The following is a 19,050-nucleotide window of genomic DNA, read 5'->3' as shown; positions in this document are numbered from 1 at the left end:
AGTGTCACTTTGGGAACCAAAGGGGGTAGAGAAGTCAAGCAGTAGAGACGTGCTGGCTCCTTCGTCGTCAGGGCCACAGGTGAAAGGACAGAGCAGTTTCTGAAAGGTGGGACAAGTATGAGACGGACTGTGTGTGGAATGGACAGGAATTGGTGAGTGACTGTGCCAAGGAGAGGGAGGAGTAGAAAATGATTCGGAGGCCCTGGGCCTGGGGGGTGAGAATGTTAATGGTGCCATCACCAAGACTGGGAGCCAGAGAGAGGAGCATCGGTTGCAAGCAGAAGGCTCACCCATAGTCATCTGCCTGGAGATCTCCAGCAGGAAGCTGAGCGCTTTTGAGGCATCCCAGGACCTTTTCTCATGGCAGGAAAACTGACACTCAACTGCCTTCCCATCCTCAGACTCCGGGCACAGGACTACTGGGTGGCACTAGCACCCTCTCAGGCTCCCACCTTCTCTCTTACCTTCTGTTCCCTGATTGCAGGTCAGTCCACGATCGCAGAAGCTTCCCTAAAATTCTCTAGTGTCTGTCCTTGGGGCTTGGGTAATGCTTGTTGACTCTAAGAAGGAAAAGATTGGGTTAGGGAGAGGGGAAGAGGTGCGAGGCCAGGGTCGCACTCCACCATCACCTCCTGGCCCCTTTTGTGCCCTGGCTGCGGTCAGCTAGCTTAGAGCAGATGCTCTTGGTCATGGTCAGCCTGGCAGCCTCTGCTTTTGGTCTGCGGCGACCCAGGACAAGGGTGCGGGAATGAAAGCAGATGGCCTGCCCTGCTGTTGTCGGGGCTGAATTGTAATATCATGGGGCTGATTACATGGAGGGGGGCTGTTAGAGCTTCCACACCAGGTGCCTTTGCTGCTAACCCCCACTCCTGTTCACACTGATGGCGTGCTGCCCATGGGGCTGGGGCGGCCAGAAGGATACCCAGGGTGGGAGTCATCCCACCCCAAGACTGTCCAGGAAGAGCCCTCTGTGACTACCTTCAGTGTGGAATTCAGAACGCAATCGCCTGTGAGTGGGGTCTGGATCAAGGTCTTCACGATTAAGAACAACTGTCCCACTTCAGGTAGAGCCAAACCTCTAATTCTGGAAACAGCTGTTCCTCAGAGCATGGGCCAGGGTTCCTGGCACCAGAATCACTGGCTTGCTTGTTGACACATGCATTCCTAGGCCCCAACCCAGGTCTAGGGCCACAGGATGTGGTGGTAGCTATTTACACTTTTAACAAGCTTTCCAGGTGGTTCAAAGGCGCAGTGAGGGCTGAGAGCCACTGCTGAAAACCATTATCATGACCATTACCCTTGGGCTTCTCAAAACTATTTTCTCAACCACACACTTGCTATTCTGAATCTGGTACTTGACTCTGGTTTTGGCCGGTGTGTCCTCCCTGGCGGGAGATGCTTCCCTTCTGACAGGCTCTCGTGATGGGGCACCTGGGTGTGTAGGGCAGTGGGAAGGAGCCAAATAAGAGGAAATCTTTGATACTTGCCACAGGTGGAGGACAAGAACACATGCATGCACGAAAAAAAAAAAAAAAAAACCGAGACAAGGCAATGCACACCTGCACGTGTGGTAAGGGAGTCTGTGCCAGGAACTGCTCGGGAACGTGGTGGGGACACTCCCCCATGCGCCAGGCTGGGGAAGCTTTTCCAAGAGGAGGGGCTGGAATTAGATCTTGAAGAGTGAATGTTATGTTTCTATTTCCCAGAGGAGGGGAGGGCATCCTGATGGCAGGGTCTGCATAAGGACAGCACGATGGGAGGTGGGGTTGCCTATGGAAATGGTGGCAGGGACCCTCGAGGGGCCCTGAATGCCAGATGAAGTCATTACCATTTCATATAAGGCAAGGCCCTTGATGATACTTAAAATTTCATGCAAACAATAATCATTCCTTTCCCCCCCACCGTGGGCAAAAGGGGAGTAACATTTTGGAGTAATGGTGGAATGTGTACTAAAGGTGTCGGAATTGGGGTACCTGGGTGGCTCAGTCGCTGAAGCGTCCGACTCTCTATCTGGACTCAGGTCATGATCTCAGGGTCTTGGGATCGAGCCCCACGTCAGGCTCTGGGCTCAGTGGGCAGGCTGCTTGTCTCTTTCTCTTCCTCTCTCTCTTCCTCTCTCCTTCCCTCTCTCCCTCTGTCCCTCTCCTGGCTCTCTCTCTCTCAAATCAGAAAATCTTAAAAAAAAAAAAAAAAAAAAAAAGAGGAGCGCCTGGATGGCTCAGTGGGTTAAAGCCTCTGCCTTCAGCTCAGGTCATGATGCCAGGGTCCTGGGGTCGAGCCCCACATCAGGCTCTCTGCTCAGCAGGGACCCTGCTTCTTCCTCTCTCTCTACTTGCCTCTCTGCCTACTTGTGATCTCTGTCTGTCAAATAAATAAATAAAATTTTAAAAAAGAGAGAGAAAGAAAGAAAGAAAGATGTGTCGGGGTAATGAAACTACCAGGAAAGTGGAGACTAACTTTTTAGGGGCTGAGAAGTAGTTGTCCAGGGGCTGAATCTGATTAATATGCTAGTGCATTTTTAAAAAATATCAACTAAAATGTCTTTAGATAGAGCTTGCCCCCTCCAGTGCCACAACCTGCCACCTTACCCTTGACTTACAGCTTCACATATTTACGCTATCTGCTTAGCCGCTGCTGTCTCCGAGTTTCCAATCCCCAGATCGGCATAGAGGAGGGCGAGAAGTGGAAATCCCAAGCAGCAGAGGCCACGGGGGTAACCCAGGAGGGCAGTGATGAGGGTATGGGGGAGGGGGCAGCGAGACAACACAGAGGAAGAAAGAAATGTGGTGTCGTGGCTCAGGCAGGGAGAGAAGAGAGTTCCAGGATTAAACCCATGGGGGAGGGCTATTGAAGTTCACAGATGGCAAGGGGATCTGCTGGGCTGCCGAGGGACATCCAAGGGCCTTGCTTAGGGCAGGTGGCAGGTGGCCCCTGGGAAAGTCATGGCACCTGGGGATGGACCACCAGCAGCACGGAGGTTGGAAGTGATTTGGGGATGCAGGGGCAGAAATGGTATAGAAAGTTGGGGGGGAGGCCGAGGACTGGGCCTGGGGGCCTTCTCACTTCTAAGGGTATATGCCTAAAAGTTGAGGTGGCAGCAAAACTGGCTCCATGGCGGAGGCCAGAGTCAGGAGAGAAGCTCCAGGAAGGAGGGCAAGTACACAGGAGGCACTCTGCAAGATGGACTGGAACGCTCACTGCATGGAGCCCAGGGTTTGTGAACTGGTGGGAAGGCAGCGGGGGAGGGTGTCCCTGTGGTCTGGCTCGGCTCTAAGTGAGAGCACACTTAGGTGGTGGGACTCCTGTGTGTTTGGCTTCGCCTGGGGGGCTGGCATGGACTGCCTGCACAACCTGGCTTTGAACCAGACAGTGGAAGGGTGGCTTCCTCTGACATGTCACCGTGTGCTCTGTGCGCTCGCTGAACAACTGGGCTTGGCCAAGACTGAGCTGTTGTCTTTTATCCTGAGCTGGCTTGCCCCACCCTGCTCCCAGGCAGCCTAGAACACCATGGCCCTTCTCTGCTCCTCAGGCCAGAAGCGGAACTCCGCTAGATGAGCAGGGCTTGCAGAACTTTGAAGTCTGCCTAGCTCACTTAAACCTCCACCAGCTCGTTTTCCACTTAGCTTTTTTTTTTTTTTTTTTAAGATTTTATTTATTTATTTGACAGACAGAGATCACAAGTAGGCAGAGAGGCAGGCAGAGAGAGGAAGGGAAGCAGGCTAGCAGAGAGCCTGACGCTGGGCTCGATCCCAGACCCAGGGATCAGGACCTGAGCCGAAGGCAGAGGCTTTAACCCACTGAGCCACCCAGGTGCCCCTTCCATTTGGCTTTTAATGGCTCCTTCTCAGCGCCCATAAAGTAAGCGAGATTGGCCGCTCAGCTGTGGATGAAAGCGGGGAAGCTCACGCTGGGGAGTTTGGGATAGAGTTTGGGATGAAAACTGCTCTATGCTGCTTGGCTTCATGTTTTTCCCCAAAGTGAAAATCCAGCTGGTTTGTTCCCCAGTTTGTCTCTGAAGCAGGATCTGGTATTTATAGAGGACTGCACCAAGGGCCAATCAGCTCAGAATGGAAATTCCTGAGCCTGGAGTTCTCTGGAGCCACTGGCTCTTGGCTTTCTCTCTCCCTGGAGTTCAGCTAAGGTTTTCTCCTGAAAACTTGTAAGCTCTGAGAAGTTTGATGAGGCATAAACGGAGGATGTCCATGAAGACATGGACGTCTTTCTCTTAGCATGGATGCGTTATGTGTTTTTTATAGTTAGTGGCAACAAGATGGGCGAAAGGCAAGGAGACAGGACCATGGGGGCCCCAAGGAGCAGCTGCAGGCTCGGGCTCTCCGCGGGTGACAGGCATTGTCCCCTGTTCCTTCCCCTGCTAGGACCTCCTGCTTCTGAAATTCTACGCCCGTGCTAGCCCACTGGGCAGAAACCAGAACTGGTTGTTAGCGCAAACCTTCCAGCTGCAAGGCAAAGGGATTGTGAGATAGCTGACATTTCTAAAGACAGCTGGAATGAGTGAGATACCAACGGACACATTCGTTAAGCGTCACTACTTTTGTTTTCTCTGCAGCGTTCAGGGCTTAAGTTATTCAAATTAATTACCAACCACTTGATTTATTCTGTACATTTCCCCTCCCTGCTCCCTCCCACCCACCCCAGATTTCAAAGCAGCACAGTTTTATTCCCTTTGTTCTCCAGCTACTCCGCTGCCAAAGGTGGACAGGTTTCTAAGGAGGGAGGCCATGGTCCATGCCACACTGGCTTCTGAGCTGTGCTCTTGGGCTGCAGACCAGAGCTGAGCCCACCCACTCCACCTCTGTCTTATAGACGGGGAGGTGGGGGGCGCTGCGGGGCAGGGAGAGGCTCAGAGCGTTTACCTGACTTGCCCGGGTAGACTGAGGAAGCTGAAGAGCCAGGGCTGAACCCAGATCTTCTGGCTCTTGAGTTTACCAAACGTAATGGTGTTGAAGAGTTGAATCCGTCCTCACGTGGCAAATGTGGCAAGATACAGATTTACAGGTCAGGTAGCCACCAGGATGGAACAGAATGGAAAATACCATTCTGCCCCAGCTTCCTGGCCGGGGAGAGAGCAAGCCAGGAGCCTCAGGGCCATCTGACGGTTCAAGACCAGGAGGCACAGGGAGAACCTCTCTGCGTAAGAAGTCAGGCATATTTGGACCATCTGGAAAAGAAAGCCAGTAGTCATTGAAGGAGGACAGTGTGTGACGCTTGTCTGGATCTTTGATTTCACCATCCACTTTCACCGCAGTGTGTCTTCGTCAGTAATTTCTCCGGGGAGATGAAGGACCACAGTCCTTTCAACTGTGATTAGCAAGTCCTCTGTCATCTCCAGGCCTCATGTTTCCAAAAACACTGAGAATGCCTAGCCGCGGGTTTTCATTCCTCATTGTCCCAGCTCCGACACAGACCGAAGCCGCACAAAGTGAAGCCAGAGAGAAAAGAAGAAATGCTACATATTTTGGGATGCCCAAGGCGCCTGCCCACCTGGGCGCTCTGTGTCTCTCTGGATAATCCCTTATGTGTCACCAAACTTACCCTGTCTGTACCGAAAAAAAGAGTCACCTCAGGGAAAAGAGTCACACATCTCCCCACTCTGCCCCCAGGACCAATTTACTGCCAGGGAGCCATTCTCTGCTGAGGCTCCTGCAGGAGGAGACTCAACCCTCCGGCACCAAATGGGAAGAGATTCAAGAAGGCAGGAGAGCTGAGCTAGCCCATGGGCATTCCTGAGTTTGCAGAGCTCCTCTGAACCCTCTGAGTTCTTCTGTCTGCCCCCTCCCATGGCAGCTCATTTCCCTTTATATAGAGCCTGATGGCACAGGCTTTGTTTGCAGCTGTGTATTGTAGAGCGATGAGCCTTCCTGCCATTTCTGAGCTTTCTGGTAGAGCTACTAAGTTACAGCAAGACTTTGCTCTTCCTGGCATTGTCCAACACAGGACACGTTTATGGGGTGACTGACTCAGGTTGGGGGTGATGAGTGGACTCATGAGTGGACTCACAATTCTTTAGCTATTCCTGAAGGAGTAACTGATGGCCAGGGGATGGCAAATGAATGTGCGTAACTCCTGGTTCACAAACAGGCCATTGCAGGGCTGTCTCCTGGAAGGAATGAGGCTGGGATCTTGGAGGGTACACTTAGGGTTGCACTAGGAAGGGTATACACATAGGTGGGTGGCTTAGGCAATCCTTCTCCAGGCTTACCACATTGTAGTAATTGCCTCTTTGTGTGTCTGTCTCCTCCTCTGAATCATGAGCTGAATCATGAAACACATCAAAGAGATGTGTTTTCTTAGAAGGCAGCTCAGCATCGGTTGATCAATGATTAAGCATCACGCTTAAGCAGGCGGACAATGGGATTTAGGTATCTGGATTTAGTTATATGACCATGGGCAGGTTTCTTGACCTCTTAGAGTTAAAGAGAAAATTAAGTGAGGTAATGGATGTAAGGCACTTAAAACAGTGCCCAGCATAGAAGTGTACAGTGTTGGCTAGTTGTTATTATTAATTGGTGTGCCCTCAGCCTAGTGCCTTATCTGATATATACTAGGTGCTCAACAGGTTTGTTGAGTGAATCCCTCTGCTCATTCAGAAAAAGAGATGAACCTGCATTCATGGAAGTTAGTTCCCTGAAGTTCTTGAGTGTTCTGGGGCCAAGTAGGGCAGGAGAGAGAAGCTGGGAAGAAGGGTTGCATTTGGTTGGCATGTTGGGAGTTAGTCCAAGACATTTTCAGTTGTGGGAGATGAACTCCATAGGAAATTGGCAAGAACTGGGTAAAAAGTCTAGTTAGCTGGTTAAACCTCCATCACTGTGCTTGGTCCTGCACCAAGTATCACAACATATGTTTATCAGCAAAAGCCCCAGAGATGAGGATGTGTTTGCAGACAGAATGTCAGCAAATGGCACCTTATAGGTGATTCCTATAGGATATTTTATAGTGTCCTCAAAAATTGAAACCCTATGAATATATCTGAAGCTATCTATGGATTCAATACAGTCCCTCTCAAAATCCCATTTTTTTTTTGTCGAAATAGATTCATCCTAAAATTCATATGGAATCTAAGGGACCCTGAGTGGCCAAAACAAATCTGAAAAAGAACAAAGTTGGAGGATTCATACTTCCTGATTTCAAAATTACTACAAAGCTACAAGTAATCAAATTAATGTGATACTAGTATAAAGGCACACATATAAACCGATGAAACAGAATAGAAAGCCCAGAAATAAACTCTCACATATAGGTATAGTCAAATGATTCTCAATGAGGGTGCCAAGATCACTCAGTGGGGATAAAGACAGTCTTTGCAACAAATGATGTAGAAAAAAATGGATATCCATGTGCAAAAGAATGAAGTTGGACCCTTACCTCACAACCTATATAAAAAATGAAGTGGATCAAAGACCTAAGTGTAAGAGCTAAACCTATAAAACTCCTAGAAGCAAATATAGGGGCAAAGCATCATGGCACTGGATTTGGCAATGATTTTTTTTGGATACGACCCCAAAAGCATAAGTAACAACAATTAAAAAAAAAGTAGGTAGATCAAACTACCTCAAACTTTAAAATTTTTGTTCATCAGAGGACATGATCAACAGCAACCCACAGAATGGGAGGCAATACAATACTAATTTTATTTGTAAATCCTAAATCCGATATGGGATTTATATCTCAAATATATACGAAATCCAAAAAACTCAACAACAACAAAACAAACTAAAAAATGAGCATTGAATCACTATATTGTACTCCTGAAACTAATATAATACTGTATGTTCACTACATTGGAAGTAAAATTTAAAACTTAATAAAGTTTTTAAAAAAATGAACAAAGGACTCGAATAGACATTTTTCCAAAGGAGATATACAGATGGCCAGTAAGCACATGAAAAGATACTTGACATCACTGATCATTAGGAAAATGCAAATCAAAATCACAATTAGATACCATTTCACACCCATTCCGATGCCTACCATCAAAAATATATAAAATAACAAGTGTTGGTGAGGGTGGAGAGAAATTGAAACTTTTGGGCACTGCCTGTGGGAATGTAACATGGTACCACTGTTATGAAAAACAGTATGGCAGTTCCCCCAAATATTAAAAATAGAATGACCATCTGATCCAGCAACTCCACTTCTGGGTGTACACCCCAGAGAAGCAGAGACAGGAAGAGATCTTTGTATACCCACATTCACAGAGGAATTATTCACGATGGCCAAAAGGTGGAAGCAACGCAAAGGTCCACCGACAGATCAATGGAAAACAAAATGTCGTATATTCATACAATGGAATATTATTCGGCCTTAAAAAGGAAGGAAATTATGACACATATACAACATGGGTCTACCTTGAGGATATTCTGCTTAGTGAAATAATCCTGACACGAAAGGACAGATAAAATATGATTCCACTTACATGAGGTATCTGGAATGGTGAAATTCACGGACACAGAAAATAGAATGGGGTTGCCAGGGGCTGGGGATCTGCTGTTTAATGGGTGCAGAGATGAGAAAAGTTCTGTGGAGGGCCGGTGGTGAAGGTTCCCCAACAATATGAATATATTGAAAGCCTCTGCATTGTACAGTTAAAAATGGTTGAAATGGTAAACTGAAGATAAGTATATTCTTCCCACTGCCCCCCACCCACACCAAAGGCAAGAGTAGAGGCAAGGGGAAGGAAGACGTGCGTCCCTGCCAACGTGGGGGTGGGGGGCAGACTTGCGACTCAAGCGATGTCCAAGCACTTTGGATGAACTTGTGAAGAATCATTTTATGAGGCCCTTGACTGATCTGTTTTGTTCATCCCCATCCTCATTGATCAGCTTTGCTTGGGCACACCTCCATTATCATTCACATCACTTTCTTTTTCCTTGACCTCTAAATCTTGATGGTTCCCCAAGAAGCCCTCTTTGAGACTCTCCTTGTCTGCTTGTACCCATGTGGCTGTGTCAGCCTCTTGGCTTCACATCTCGTTCTGGTGCATAAGCTTTCTAGAAATTAACATCTCACTCCCGACCTCTCTGCCAAGCTGCTTCTCAAACTATGGCCGTCTGCTGCTTATCCCTTCTGCATCTCAAATTCAGTTGACCCAAGCCCGACTCATCGCTGAGCCCAGAGCTGATCTGTCGAGTCTCCAGTTTCTATGGAAGGCTCCATCATTTTTGTGGTGCCTCAAGTGTGAGAACATTCAACTCTTGAATCTCCCTTCCTTCTCCCTGCCTTCCAGATCTGCTAAGCCGTCAGCCCCACTGCGTGGTCCACCTGTGTCCACTGTGTCCTGTACAGGTGCCCTCGTTTCCCTGCGTGGGACCTTTGTCTAGCTCAGCCCTCCGCCCCCTCCTGGGTGAGCGGCTGCAACTTCCTGCCAGTCTCTTGGCCTCCAATCTCACTGATGGGATTGCCATGGCCATGCTGGGAGTGCCACTGTGAACCAGCCAGAGGAAAGCCATGGGGGGTTGGGGGGGAGGCCAGTCCTGTTCCCCTTCCTACGGGAACATCTAGAACATCTCATGGGGCTCACTGCAAAGAGGAGCGGGCCACGGGACAAATCACGAAGTCCTGAGTGCGCTGTGGCTGCAAAACTTCCGGGGGAGGGGAGGCTGCGTGAGTGGATGACATGTGACAGCTAGACAGAGTCTCAAAGTCAGGCAAAGCTTGCAGTTCCGGGGGGATTAGCCCACCCGGGAGCAGAAGCCAAACCAGCAGTGGAGGGAGGAGGGGCAGCGGGCCCATTTCGTGGAGGCACCTAGCAGGAATGAGGCAGGGGCCATGTCTGCAGCCTGGTGGCATGGTGTATGGGCCCCTCAGCCCGGGATGTGTCCCCTCCTCACACCTTCCTGTATCCCAAATCCGAAGCAGTCATTCTGCCCCGCTGTGATCTGCTTTCGGAATTCTGGAGCCTTCTATTTCATCTCCCATCCCGTGCTCACCACTTTCTACCTCGGACTATAATCACTTACGCTGCCAGTTCACCAGCCAAAAGCTTTTTGCCGGCAGCATGCGAGTCTGAGGCTGGCCCAGTCTTGGGCTCCATCTAGTCCTTGAGTTCACTCACAACTTCTCCGCTTCTCTGACTCGGCCAGGCGGCAGCTGTCACCCTCCATGGGGCTGCTGACTTCACTGTGGCCATCCCAAGCACCGGGCAGTGATTTCCAGTTCTTCTTCCCCTTGGGCGCTTGAACCCCTGTGTTCTGGGAGGCCCCATGTGTAGTCGTGGGCCCTGAACGGGGAGGGAAAGGGACACGTGTCTCCTCTGGGCCACAGTATTGAGGCCAACATAGAAGCTTGAGTGCTTATTTCCCTCGGGTGTGGCAACTAGCTATGTTTGACATGTCGGCTGCTCTGTCATTCTGGGTCCCCCTGAAAACATCCAATGAGCAGCGGTCCCCTTGCCGACCTGCGGCGGGCACGAGCACGAATGAGAAGCCTTTGTTGTTCCCAGCCACGGATGTCTGAAGGTTGCTCCAGCTGCCTGACCCAGCCCGGCCAGCCAGACCCATTTGCCTCGTCCCAGGATCCGCTCCATATAGGACTGGCACATCACCGAGCCCCGCCTGCTGATGGGCAACCCCTTGGCCCGCGGAAGCCCTGGGAGGCTGTGGGTTTGGGAAGCAGAGTGCTTCCCTCAGCACTTGGGCTCTCTCCATGGCAGCTCACTGCCGAGTGCCAGTAATTTAGATGCAGATGTGCAAGAGCGGACAGTACCTTCCACGTTCCTCCCTATGGGCTGCTTCCTAAATTAATTAAAAGCTGGGGGTGAGCACAGAGGATATTCTATTAACTCAGAATGTTCTTTTTAAATGTTCAAGTCTGCAGCAGGATTTTTCTCCTCACTTGGCCAAGTGGTGTTTTATGAGAGTTAGCGGGATTCCTCCCCTGGTGGGCGGAAGTGTTGCACTTTCCGGCGATGAGCGTGCAACCCGCTTCCCTAGAGAAGCCTGGGCATCAGGAGGGGCCGCTCGCTGAGCTGAACAGCTAGGAAACAGCACAGCCTCGCGCACCAAATGCTCTGCCAGCCATAAGCCTGGCAGAACACAGGTGGATTTTAGCTTCGTGGGGTATGTGGGTATTTTCTGGGCAGCACAAAAAACAAACAAGCCTTCCACGGTAGCTCCGATGGAAGGCAACTGGTTATCTATGGGAAACAACGCTTAAAGACAAAAGCTGTGTCCTGTGTGTATGTGAACGGCTGAGCCTCAGGAACATACGATGACAAGAGAAACGGGCAAGACACAGAGATTTAATTGAAGAAAAACTCCAGGCTGTGATGGGGTGGGAGACACGAAGCGGTAATTAACAACATAATTATTTAAATGATGTTGCAATTAATTAATATCCTGAGTATGCAAAGGAAGGGAGGGCATCTTTCAGCCCAGAAAACTGCTGAATAAAGAAGAGAACTTGGCATTTTTTTAAAAACATCAATATGCAAAAGGCCTTGGTTATCATGACTTCAGCAAAGCTCAAAACACCAACCCAAGAAAAAGGCTTCTTGTGGCAGAGAAGCTAACAAATGAATCGACTTTGTATTTCATTTTATTCTGAAACTTGTAATTCATTTTACTCTCATCTGCGAGGAAGAAGTATTGGGCTAGATAATGACGTTGACAGACATTCAGGTTCATTCATGCTTTGGGTTGAGGACTAGTCCCCCCGGAAGACACTGGGGGTGGGGCTTCTGGAGCCAAGAGCCTCCCTGGGGTGGGCTTCCCAGCCCGTAGAAATTTTACCAAGACTGCTGCAGTGGGAGCGGCAACAGTTGGGTGGGTAGCGTGGGGCTGACTATAATCTGCTCAGGAAATGATTTCCCAAAACCACTGGGAGGTTCACTTGTGTGAGTTAGCTGCTTGGACATAGAAGGGATGTCTGAGAGCAGTAACCATTCCACTGATCACCCTCCCTCCTCCAAGAGTTAAGTGGTCATCCTCATGTGTCCAGGGGTATGAAGATGGCAGCTGGATATGCTGCCATCACTTCCGGAAAGACCCTCTCACTCTCATTTCTGGGCTGCTCATGACCCAGGAAACTCCACTGTCCCCTTCCTAGTTGCAGGACCCACAGCCTCCGCTCGGTGATCAAGATGGCCATCTCGATGAGGTCAGTCTAGAGTCAAGAGACAGAATGAAGTTTATGGCCTGCTCTGAGTCTTGTCGTGACTTTGGGTTTTTGTCTCACTCTCAAAAGAACACCCAGCTCAGTACAGCCGGACAAGGATGGCTTCTCAATCACAAGATATTTGGGGAGAAAACTATCTCTATACCAATGACACATTAACTCCTAGCCTAAGGCTCAGTACAGAGTGGAATTTGGTGTATCTGCCTTTGCTTCTCTAAGCTGAAAACTTCTCTGGCCACAATATCCTGGTCATCCTCACGCCCAAACTGCCTACAGTTCTATCAGCAGAGAAACCTGATTAATTTGGCTTAAGGGGAGGGTTACTTTATTGAGTTTCTGCTCCTAAAGCACGTGACATAAAGACAAAGACACAAGGTGCGTGAATAGCTTTTCCCTTCTTGACCTTCCCCTGGTGGAAGAAGGGGTTCTTCAGCAGACTTGCCTCTTGCAAGTCACACACACAACTCTGGAAGCTGGCATTGTGTAGTCACAGATAGAGTAGAAACTCACCTCCACAAATTTACCAGGGCTCTACAGACTGTGAGGAAATCAACCGAGTTATATGTGGTTGGTGGGGAGACCACTACGAACTCAACAGAAACGTACTATTACAATACAGAATAGTTGAAACTTTTTTTTTTTTTTTCCTAAACTGAATTTGGCCTAAGGTAGAGATCTAAAGGGGGTGGGGAGGGGGGAAGCGTTCACTACCACTAAAACAAACACTGAAGTACTTAGTAATCTACAGAACTAAAGTTTAAGATGAATACTGTCCCAGAGTCAAGGGGGCTGAAATAGGCTTAAGCTGGCTTTGTTTCAATCTCGAAGATTCTCTTCACAGAAAGATGGATTCCAGCTGTGACTTGGATTAAAACACCCCATTCCCCAAAGAACATTTTATGCAGGTGTTTCTTTGATCTGTGTAGGCATTTTTACACAGTTGCTCAATACTTCACGGAACTCACGAAGCTACGCACGACACAGAAGTCATTCTGAAACACGTGTGCCTTCTCTTCTTTACAACGAAGGTTACTTTTGAGAACAAAGACCCTGCGTTCAAACGAATATGGTCATTAACTGTGGTGTGCCAGAAAACATTCGGCATGTTTCGATTCAGCAGAATCATTCCTAAAGAGAGGGGCTGAGTTCTCAGGAGGAGTCAAGACATTTTCAAATGATGAGGAAAGTCAACAAGGAAGCGGGGGCAGATGGGGACACAAGGAGCCCTGCACGACCAGCGGAGTTGCGTGGACACCTCGGAGCGCTCGTGATTTCACCGTAGGACCAGGAGTCTGCATCACGGTCTGCGTCACAGGGGCAGAGAGCTTCCAAGGGTCACAACTAGAGCTTTGTCAAGGCTCTTGGCCTCATTTGCTCCTTCCTGCAGGCTTCTGCAGGCTACTGCAGACACAGCCATGACTCCATCCCACGTCCTTCTCCTCCAGGGTTGTGGAGCTTGATGGAGACGCAACACTGAAGGAAATCACACCACCTCCCCAGAAGAGAAGACTATTTTACATTGTATTTTATATGAACCAGCTTCTGGGCTCTCTACTCTTCTTTTTCTCCTACTCTTCCCCCCTTCTCTTCTTGGCAGCAGATCCATAAAAAGTGAAAAACCACAGAAAACATCACCTTGGGAGACAAGAAAGACTAAGACAGGTCTGGCCACATGACAAGGGTCGTGACCTTGACCCATGCAGGAGCAGTTAAGACTCGTGCTACGGCTGCTGCTGCCCCTGCGCGACACTGTTTGGACAGTTGAACGAGTGCAAAAAGAGCGTCGCTGAGTCCCGTTGGTGTCGCCCGGTTGCACAGCTCATGGTGTGGGAGGTGGTTTCGGAGACGGGCACGAGCTCTCGCTGTCAAAGCTGGCAGCCCGGCCCTGCCACTGTGGAGAGGGGAGAAGGCTGGTTACCCATGGCCAAGGGGACTGGCATTTCAACTTTTGAAACTTCTGTGGCCCATGCACTGAATTCACCCTTCCCGGCTTTTCATAAGCTTACTTGGATTTTGCTGTCAGCCATGCAAAAACAGAAGGAAAAGAGCTGTAGAGCTTCCAGTTTGGAATACCTGATTTTTTTTTTTTTTTTTTAAGACCTACTGCAGAGGTAATGAAGATTTTCTCCACTGTGTGTGTGTGTGTGTGTGTGTGTGTGTGTGTTAATGAGATGCTATGACTGAGCCATTTCTGAGTGCTTCAGCCATTTTTCACACTGAAAATCGGATTATGTTAGCAGCGAAAGAGGCCGTCTACAGAATGTGCCCTTACTGCCAAGAACCCACGTCCATGAATTATTAGCAATTTGTCTGGGAGCTGTTAGCGCAGCTACAAACCTGATATCGCTCGAGCATCCAGCTCTCTTTCTCAGGTTTAATGCTTCCTGTGGGCATTCACACCCACCTTGTGAGGAGCTGGGGGTAGGAGGCGGGCAGCCCCTCCCCCCCTCAGGACCATCCCCTGCCTTCTCCTGCCTCACAGGTTGCCCTGTCAGCCCCACCCTGATCCTCCTCTCAAGGTGGGTGATGTAAGGAGGAGTAACAGAGCGAAGAGGGCTGAGAGTGGATGGACCTGCACGTGAGCCCTTCGACCCTTCCTTAACTGAAAAGCCAGTAGTGCTGGGGCACTGTTTTCTGGGCAAAGATCTGACCCCAGGAAAATTCTTGACCCATCTTGGGGCCGGGTAACTTCAAAGTGAGGCAGTGTCCACTGTTCACTCCATCCTTCCTGGGAGCTGAGGAGACCCAAACCTCTCCCAGGTGCCCGTGGGACAGGGCTCCAGAGGGAGTCAGGGAGGTGGTCGAGGTGGTCTTTCTGAAACAAAGTACGGCCTCCTCTGCTGCCCCTGAGCTCTGGGGGTCTCCACGATGGGATGATGGGCTGAGTAGAAGCTTCTCTCTGCACCTGGGCACGAATGGGGGCGGAAGGGGGAAGGATGCCGTGCTCCCCACAGCACAGCCGTCTCTAGACAGAGCTGAGCCACCTAAGGAAGAGAATGTTTGCCAGCCAGTGTTTCCTACTGGAAATCCACAGCGCTGAGGAGAGACCCCGACCTGCGGGACATCTCCACGCTCCCACTTCTACAGAAAGCCTCTGTCACCTTCCCCAGGCTCGGTCCCTTCGTGTCCCTGTACAGGCCATCCGGCAGATCTTCACAACTAACCCCACACTGGGCCATCGGGTACAGAGGAGGACCACCACTACGTGCCCTAGACCTGAGCAATCTTAGCATGCCCGACCTGGGGGCAGGCCTGGGGTGCCATCCACTCAACTGTCCAGTTCTCACGTATAACAAAACCAAGACACAGAGAAGTCAAGACACAGCTAGTTAGGGGCGGAGCCACCAGGTGAAACCAGGTCTCCTAACTCCCAGCTCCGTGCTCCCTCCGCACCCTCCTGCTGCCAGCTTCGATCCGGCCACAGCCGGGGGAGAAGGAGATGCACGGGGCAAGAGGAAACCTAACGTCTTAGGGGCCACACCGGGTACTTACTCCTAACTCCAGGTGACAGTCTCTCTGCTTGCAGCGTCCACGTGAATGAAATCACAACCGAGGGTTTCCCTGGTGAAATATTTTAAATAAATAAGTGCCTGGTTGTTGAGCCCATGGTGACTTCTGACTCGAGTGCCTCTTAACCAGAAGGCAACACAAGATGCTCACCAATGCTCTCATTTAACACACCTCTGTCTTAGGGGATCTACTCTCTCTGTGCCAGCCTTTAGGGCCGCTGAAAGTTACACAGTGATTCCTGGCTTCTCCCCTGGTCAAGCTTGCCACTTAAACAATCTTAAACAATCTGATTGATAGGCCAGTGTGGAGGAGAAAAAGTGAAATGGCCACACAGGGTACCTTTTTTTTTTTCTTATAATAGCCCAAGTCACGCGGAGCGTAACTGTCCATCCAGGACACATGCAGAAGGCACGCTGGCTTCCCTGCCAGCCCCTGATTGTTTCTGTGAAGACAAACAGAGGAAGGAGATGGGGTTTGGGGACAACAGGAAGGTGAAAGACTCCAGCAGGCTTATCATGGTGGCTCTGAAGTCAAAAAGATCGGCCTCCTTCCCTGGCGCCTGGGAAAGTGATTGTGCCAGGACGCCTGTGTTCCTTAAGACCTTTTGTTGTTCTGCAATGGGGCCACGCTCAGACAGATCTGAAATCTCTGGAAGCTGATCTCCACTTGGCCCTTCCTGATAGAACACCTTGGAGAAGGCTGCTGGTCAGCCTTGGCTCTGTGTGTGGTGATAGCAGTAACACGCAGCAGTTCCTGAAGGGAAGGGGGCCACTGCCACCGCTGCCACCAGGGAAGGAAGCTCGCTGGGGCTTAATCCATTTCTACTCACTAAAAACATCCCAGCAGGGGAAAATGCCTTTTCAGTTCATTTATTCCACTCAACCTTATTTTAAAACCCCAAACAAGTGGGCAAGTAGGGTGCCCTCTGTTCTCATTAATAAAAAAGAAATGATCATGGCACTCAAAACTTCTCGAAGGAAGGTACAATTTAAATAGAGAGTACTTTATAGATGTGTGTACTTTATAGATCTTCCCAGGAGCGGGAGAGTGAGATTTCTGTATGTAGGATATGAATGGGAGAAGCAAGTTCCAGGAGCAAGGCTCTTGTTCAATGTCCACAACTTAACCGAGGAGGCAAGATGGGAGCTTTAAGGGTGATTGAGGGGGGAGGTGTTCGAGTGCAAAACATCACTTGAGCCCAAAGAGGGTTTACTTCCTATCTGCCTGGTAGGGTTTTAAATGCAGTTTTATAAAGATACTCAAACTGTGGGTGCTAAAAGTGTAGGTGAAATCCTAGGTTGCCAAGATGAATGTCATTTTCAGCTTCTTCATATGGAGAAATGATCCGCTGAGCACAAAATGGTAGGATAATGAGAGGGGGAGGGGCGGGCTCGGGAGCTTGGTGTGCGAGGTCAAGAAAAAAGTAAACCCAAAGGATATAAATCAATTTATTCTCTTTTCGTTTTCCATATACTGTTACTTTCCCTTTACTGTCTCATCAAATATTCATTTTCAAGGGCTTGATTCTACTTTATCTTTCTTTCTTTTGTAGTCTGGACTGGTGAGTCAGAGTTTTCAAAGGAATGGGACTTGGAATCAATTATTTGGCTTAATTAGGTTGTATTCACCGTAGAGTGATTCTGGAACTGAGGGCCGGCACCTTCTGGCTTCCCTGCACACACCCCCAACTCCAGCCGCCACGGGCCGGTAGCTTCAGTTTGTGTGGACAGGGCGGCCCAGTCACACAGGGAGGGTTATCTTTCTGAGCTGGTGCCACGGGAGTACTCACTGGTTCTATCCCCCATCACTTAGGGTCAGAGTTTCCTAGAAAAGCAGAGATGACGGGAGCCGACCCCCTCGTTCACCAACCAAGAACCTGGAGAGGGGGACAATGAGTTGCCTAAAGCCCTACAGCCCATCAGCTTACATGTCCCTGCCCCTAAACCACCCTGAACATTTTAGTATGCTTATTCTACTCTTAAATATCTCCAAGGGATTTAAGAGGGGGGAGGGGGAATGGCGCCCTTCATTGGTTGAATCAGGCCTGCGTTCAGTGATGCACAGAGTGTGGACCCCAGGTCATCCTCGGTTCCTTCCAGGAGCTGCCTCCCGTGGAGTCGGAGGGTGGTCGTGGGTGCCTCACCCACACCCTGTAGGGAGCCTTCTGCCTAAAAAGGGGCAGAGGCTCCCTTGGGGGAAGGGAGCTGGAGAGCCGAGGGACCAGTCTCCGTCATCCAAGTTTCACCACTGTGAATCAAGGCAACTACAAGACAGAACCAGGAGCCCTCTGATGAACAGGAGCTTTGTGTGGATGCCTTACTTCTCCATGCTCACCCCAAAGACGTGCCTACCGCAGTAGGTAAATCAGTTAGCCTGGCTCCCAGAGCCCTCTCTCCCTCCGAGCCCTCAGTCTCTCCTAAGACAACTCACACCGCTGCAAGCAGGGAGAGACAGGCCTGGCCACACCGAGAAGAGAAGGCAGAGCTGCCAGATCCTCTGGCTTTGCTGCTCTCGCCTTTCCCGTGTCCCAGAGCCGGGAGAAGGGATTACAGTTAACCCTTGAACAACACTGGGATTAGGGGCACTGACCCTCCACACAGTCAAAGATCTGCTATGACTTCGACTCCCCCAAAACTTGACTACTCATCACCTACTGTTGACCGGAAGCCTTACCGATAACATTAGAGTCCATGAACACATACTTTCTATGTTATAGGAGGTCTATACTGTATTCTTACAATAAAGTGAGAGAAAAGAAAATGTCATTAAGAAAGTTGTAAGGGAGAGAAAATACATTTACAGTGTTGTTCTGTATTTATTAAAAAAAAAAAAATCCACACACACGTGGACACGCACCATTCGAACTGTGCTGTTCAAAGGTCCATAGTCCTCTGTTTTTAAGGTGACTGCTTTTAAGCTGAGGGGCCATATGGTGTAAGGGTTAAAGCTTTATTTATTTTGTTTATTAGTCAGTTTTCCCATTTTAACCTCTGGACTTCCTAGGCTTGAAGCCTGGGATGAACAAACAACCACCTATCTTTTTAGGGTATGGACTGGGGTGTGAGATCCTCAAATTGAGGTTTCAGGCTCGCCTGGCTACCCCCACATCCCAACCCTTTGAGAAAAATCAGGCCTGGGAGCCACCAGGATGATAATTTGCAGGATCTCACACTGGTGGAGTTTGGTGGAGGGGGAGCCGACTGTAAATATCACGGGAAGGGACATTTTCTTTTGCCACTGAGAGAAATGACTGGCTGGAGATTATACAGCAAGTTCGAAGGGGCCGAGTTTGGAGCCCAGGGCTCAGGACTCCTGGGTAGTGCTCCACGTGTTCTATCCCTGTTAGGACCCCGTCAGAGAGCGTGACGCCTTGCAGCCATGCTCTTTCCAGCCGTGGGAGAACCAGCT

At 49.7% G+C, this 19,050-nt stretch overlaps 1 protein-coding gene across 4 annotated transcripts in view; it reads right to left on the bottom strand.

The window, feature by feature from the left end:
- Positions 1-13,535: 13,535 nt before the first annotated feature.
- Positions 13,536-19,050, bottom strand: part of SYT6 (synaptotagmin 6) — a 55,144-nt gene continuing 49,629 nt past the window's right edge. For 2 of the 4 annotated variants that reach the window (XM_032881388.1, XM_032881389.1), the window contains exon 7: positions 13,537-14,023. In XM_032881388.1, the coding sequence (XP_032737279.1) occupies positions 13,952-14,023 (72 nt within the window). In that variant the 3' untranslated portion in view covers positions 13,537-13,951. Of the gene's footprint in view, positions 14,024-15,624; positions 15,694-19,050 lie in introns of all 4 variants that reach the window. The other 2 variants (XR_004385436.1, XR_004385435.1) reach the window with 2 other exon arrangements.

Source organism: Lontra canadensis, unplaced genomic scaffold (genome assembly GCF_010015895.1).
Source record: "Lontra canadensis isolate GAN:19392208 unplaced genomic scaffold, GSC_riverotter_1.0 scaffold75, whole genome shotgun sequence".
In the NCBI taxonomy this organism is placed as follows: domain Eukaryota; kingdom Metazoa; phylum Chordata; class Mammalia; order Carnivora; family Mustelidae; genus Lontra; species Lontra canadensis.
The sequence above is the reverse complement of the archived record's forward strand: the minus strand, read 5'-3'. Positions and strand labels throughout refer to the sequence as shown.